Source organism: Myripristis murdjan, chromosome 18 (assembly GCF_902150065.1).
Source record: "Myripristis murdjan chromosome 18, fMyrMur1.1, whole genome shotgun sequence".
NCBI classification, from domain to species: Eukaryota; Metazoa; Chordata; class Actinopteri; order Holocentriformes; family Holocentridae; genus Myripristis; species Myripristis murdjan.
In genome coordinates, this window is record NC_043997.1 from 356,158 (window position 1) to 361,157 (window position 5,000).

At 45.3% G+C, this 5,000-nt stretch overlaps 1 protein-coding gene across 2 annotated transcripts in view; it reads left to right on the forward strand.

Annotated features, from left to right (window-relative positions):
* Window positions 1-3,007: 3,007 nt before the first annotated feature.
* The window catches only part of eif4e2rs1 (eukaryotic translation initiation factor 4E family member 2 related sequence 1), a 7,980-nt gene continuing 5,987 nt past the window's right edge, over window positions 3,008-5,000 (forward strand). The window contains exon 1 of one of the 2 annotated variants that reach the window (XM_030076476.1): window positions 3,008-3,227. Coding sequence is in view for 1 of the 2 variants with exons in the window: in XM_030076475.1 (XP_029932335.1) it covers window positions 3,211-3,227 (17 nt within the window). In the remaining variant the exon portion in view is untranslated. The remainder of the gene's footprint in view (window positions 3,228-5,000) is intronic. The other variant, XM_030076475.1, reaches the window with a different exon arrangement.

Below are 5,000 nucleotides of genomic sequence, written 5' to 3' on the forward strand. Positions count from 1 at the left end.
CGCAATAGTAATAATAGGAATTAGTAAATTTGTAAAAAATAGGAAAAAAATACATTCACGCATTCTTGAAGGGATTGCTGCTACCATATATGGTCAATTGGAGGCGTTTCTGAATGCAAATGAGCCTAACCATGCACGAGCACGGCAGTTTAGAACAGGTGAGATTTATCATCACAGATTGCTTACCGGTGTCCGCACGTTTGATAAATACGGATGTTTTTGTTCTTACACACGTTCTAAGTTTCATTCCTACGAAAGAATTTAGAACCTTTTCTACGCACAGGTCGATCAATGAGGCCCCAGTTCTATAAACCGGTTCAGGAACCGGTTCAGGTTCTGGGTCTGGGTTCCACAGCGAGAGTTTGTGTGTGTGGGTGTGTGTGTGTGGGTGATGAGGAGGATGATGATGAAGGTGGTGATGAAGGTCGGGGATGATGTCATCACATTGTTGGTCTCTTGGTTTCTTTGGTCGGCACGTCTGCTGCTCGCTCGTTGGTTAGCAGGTGTTAGTTGATTAGTTTGTTAAGTTGTTAATTAATTAGTTGATTAGTTTATTAAGTTGTTAATTAATTAGTTAATTAGTTTGTTAATTAGTCTGTCAGCTCGTTAGTTGATGTGTTTGTGTGTAAACTGTTTGCTGTTCTTTTGTTTACATGTTTGTTTTTCTTCTAGCTTGTCATTGTCAGTCCTGGTTACCATGACAACCAGGCCAGAAATCTTACACACGCACGCACGCACGCACGCACGCACGCACACACACACATACACACACACATACACACATACACACACACACACACACACACACACACACACACAGTCAGTCACTCTGTTGTGCCATGTGGACACGCCCCCTGTATCGCTCTCCACCAATAGTCTCCCTTTAAAGAGTGACATCACTTCCTGGTTGTTGGCCTGATGCGCCAATCGGATGGTGTCTCTGTGTGATGTCATATGCTCCTTGTTTGTGATTGGTTGATTTTTCCTGCCTGAAGATTCAACGTGTTAAAATTCAAATAAAATAAAAATAAAAAGATAAAAAACAAACGACTTCCTGTCTAGTGAATGACCCGCCCCCCTGAGGATTACAGGGCTGTGGGCGGAGCTAAGTAACAGGGCTGTGGGCGGAGCTAAGTAACAGGGCTGTGGGCGGAGCTGCAACAGAACACACAGAACAAGGGAAGAACGGTTCCAGCTGTTCTCACTTCAAACCAACCTGCTGATGAATGATCTTCCCCCTCAGCTGGTCACACACACACACACACACACACACACGTCACTGACCTGCAGCAGAGGACGATGATGAAGATGATGATGATGATGATGATGATGATGCATACAGGAGGGATAAGGCAGATGGGGATAAGCAGGATTATAGATGCATTTATACATATGTGTGTGTGTGTGTGAGTGTGAGTGTGTGTGTGTGTGAGTGTGTTTGTGTGTGTGTGTGAGTGTGTGTGTGTGTGTGTGTGTGTGTTACATAAAGGCAGACAGCAGCAGGGAGTGTGTTATATAACAGCAGAGAACAGAAGTGCAGTGCTGCTGACCTCTAGTGGTCAGAAGTCTGCATTACCACAGGAGCTCTGGGTCACACACATCAACAGGAAGTATGACATCATCAGCAGCATGAGGGGGCGGAGCCAGGTGGCACAAACCCCCACGACCTGCAAGACAAACAGAAATGTTTCATCTGCAGCTCAGCTAAGTCATAAATCTGGAATAAACATTGTGTGTGTTTATTCAGAGAGTAAGGGTGAGAACATTAAGGTGTGTATGAAGCCACTCACATGTTCAGGTATGTGTCATAAGATTTTATGTTCACAGTATTTCTTATGCAGATTAGGAGCAACATTCAACCATTTTTGACTGGAGAATTTAAAAAAGGTCAAAAATCCTCCAAAATCAGGACACCAAGACCCTGAGGAACACCACAGAAATATTCAGGCTTTGACTTGGACATTTGCAGATTTCTGTCTCAGCCCACAGAACCCAGAGAGCCCCCCCACCCCCCCACCCCCACAGGAGCTCCTTTGGGATTTCAGGTCTGATCCCGAATCTCCATCAGTGGAGCAGGTTCAGTTTTTCTTGACAGGTGTGTGTCAGGCAGCCTCCTCCTGGATGCGTCCCTCTGTCCCCTCAGCATCCCAGCACATTCTGTGGGTTAGACAGTGAGCTCAGATCACGAGTCATAAACACATGTTGTTGGTCGTCGTGGCTCCAATAAAACGCTATTTATCCATTAAAAACTGTGATAAGACAAGCTATAAAATGATTTAAAAAAAAAAAAAAAACACACACACACATACCACCACGCAGTCTCTGCAGGAACATTAAGGATCAATAACAGTAATGAGCGGCGACACACCTGAGTGTCAGGTGGAAGCAGCTCTCGCTGCTGATTTAGTTTGTCTTCAGTTTGTTTTACTTTATATCAGTTTGTTCATTTATTAAATTATTCATTGCGAATGTACTGGTAATGTTCTTGAATGATAGTCTGGATTTTTTAATCTCCTGCTAATCTGCTCGTGGTCTTTTCTCTCTGCAGGTTCCTGACAGAGTTAATCCACCAGACATCAGATTAAAAACAGTCTCATCTCACAGCAACTGAATGTGTGAAGTCACTTAAACAAGTATAAAGATAATATTCTTGTAATAAAATGCTGTTGTTGTTTTTATCTGTTTGGTTAATGTTTCCGTTAATCTTGTGGTTTATGGAAACATATTTTACTGAGTCAGCACTAATCTGCCGCTAACGTTTTAGTCGGGTCATTAATGTGTAGGGTGTTTTATTTTGAAAGGTAATTCAAAACAAAACGGAAACAGAAAACCGGAAGCTGGGTACAGAACAACAACAACAACAATAATAACAACAAAAACAATAATACATTACTTCTGTTGTTGTTGTTGTTGTTGTTGTTGTTGTTGTTGTTGTGTCTGATGACGTTTTGCCAGAGTCCAAACCGCACGGAGTAAAACAAGTTTGTCCCAGCGCGGCATCCATCCGGACGTCCCGCGCATGCGCAGGAGCAGACCCGGAAGCGCACCAGAAGGCATTGAGCCCAACTGAGCCGCAGCGCGAGAGAGAAACGAAGAAGTGACCGGATCAAAGGAAGCAAAAGAACCAAAAGAACTTGGAGAACATAGAGAACATAAAGACGCGAGAGAACAGCCGCCAGTTCAACTGAGGAACCAACACGGACGGAAGAGATGAACCCGCTGGAACCGTGAGTGCGAACCCTAACCGAACCTGTGACGTCACAGCCGGCAGCGCTCACAACACGCTGCTAACGGCTAACAGCTGCTAACGGCTAACAGCTAACACAGCTAACAGCGGCTAACACGGCTAACCCTAACAGCTGCTAACGGCTAACAGCTAACAGCTAACACACCTAACCCTAACCCTGTCCTGAGCCTCAGCCTGAACCTGTGACGTCACAGCCGGCAGCGCTCACAACACGCTGCTAACGGCGGCTAACAGCTGCTAACAGTTAACACACCTTACTGTAACAGCTGCTAACGGCTAACAGCTGCTAACCCTAACCCTGCTAACAGCTAACCCTAACTAACCCTGTCCTGAGCCTCAGCCTGAACCTGTGACGTCACAGCCGGTGGTTCTGTTACTGTTGAACTAGAACCTTCAGTTAGAAAACACATTGCTACAACCCAAACTGACAGAACCCGAAGGAACCAGTTTAGCTGATGTCAGAACCAGTTCAGTGACAGCAGAACCACTTAGAACCAGTTCAGTGACAGCAGAACCAGTTAGAACCAGTTCATTGACAGCAGAACCAGTTAGAACCAGTTCAGTGACAGCAGAACCACTTAGAACCAGTTCAGTGACATGAGGACAGGAGGAGAACGTGATCTTGCTGCTGTTGTTCCTGCTCGGCAGTGACAGTACCCAACCTGAGAACGTGAAGCTAACAGGAACAGTTTGTTACTGTTTGGTTCCACAGGGCAGACATCACGTCCAGCAGCCCTGTGGAACCAAACACTAACGCTCTGTTCCTGTTAGCTTCACGTTCTCAGGGTTAGAACCAACCAAACACTAACGCTCTGTTCCTGTTAGCCTCACGTTCTCAGGGTTAGAACCAACCAAACACTAACGCTCTGTTCCTGTTAGCCTCACGTTCTCAGGGTTAGAACCAACCAAACACTAATACACTGTTCCTGTTAGCCTCACGTTCTCAGAGTTAGAACCAACCAAACACTAACACACTGTTCCTGTTAGCTTCACGTTCTCAGGGTTAGAACCAACCAAACACTAATACACTGTTCCTGTTAGCTTCACGTTCTCAGGGTTAGAACCAACCAAACACTAATGCTCTGTTCCTGTTAGCTTCACGTTCTCAGAGTTAGAACCAACCAAACACTAACACACTGTTCCTGTTAGCTTCACGTTCTCAGAGTTAGAACCAACCAAACACTCACACACTGTTCCTGTTAGCCTCACGTTCTCAGGGTTAGAACCAACCAAACACTCACGCACTGTTCCTGTTAGCTTCACGTTCTCAGAGTTAGAACCAACCAAACACTCACGCACTGTTCCTGTTAGCTTCACGTTCTCAGGGTTAGAACCAACCAAACACTAACACACTGTTCCTGTTAGCTTCACGTTCTCAGGGTTAGAACCAACCAAACACTCATACACTGTTCCTGTTAGCCTCACGTTCTCAGGGTTAGAACCAACCAAACACTAACGCACTGTTCCTGTTAGCTTCACGTTCTCAGGGTTAGAACCAACCAAACACTAACGCTCTGTTCCTGTTAGCTTCACGTTCTCAGAGTTAGAACCAACCAAACACTCACACACTGTTCCTGTTAGCCTCACGTTCTCAGAGTTAGAACCAACCAAACACTAACGCTCTGTTCCTGTTAGCTTCACGTTCTCAGAGTTAGAACCAACCAAACACTCACACACTGTTCCTGTTAGCCTCACGTTCTCAGGGTTAGAACCAACCAAACACTAACGCTCTGTTCCTGTTAGCTTCACGTTC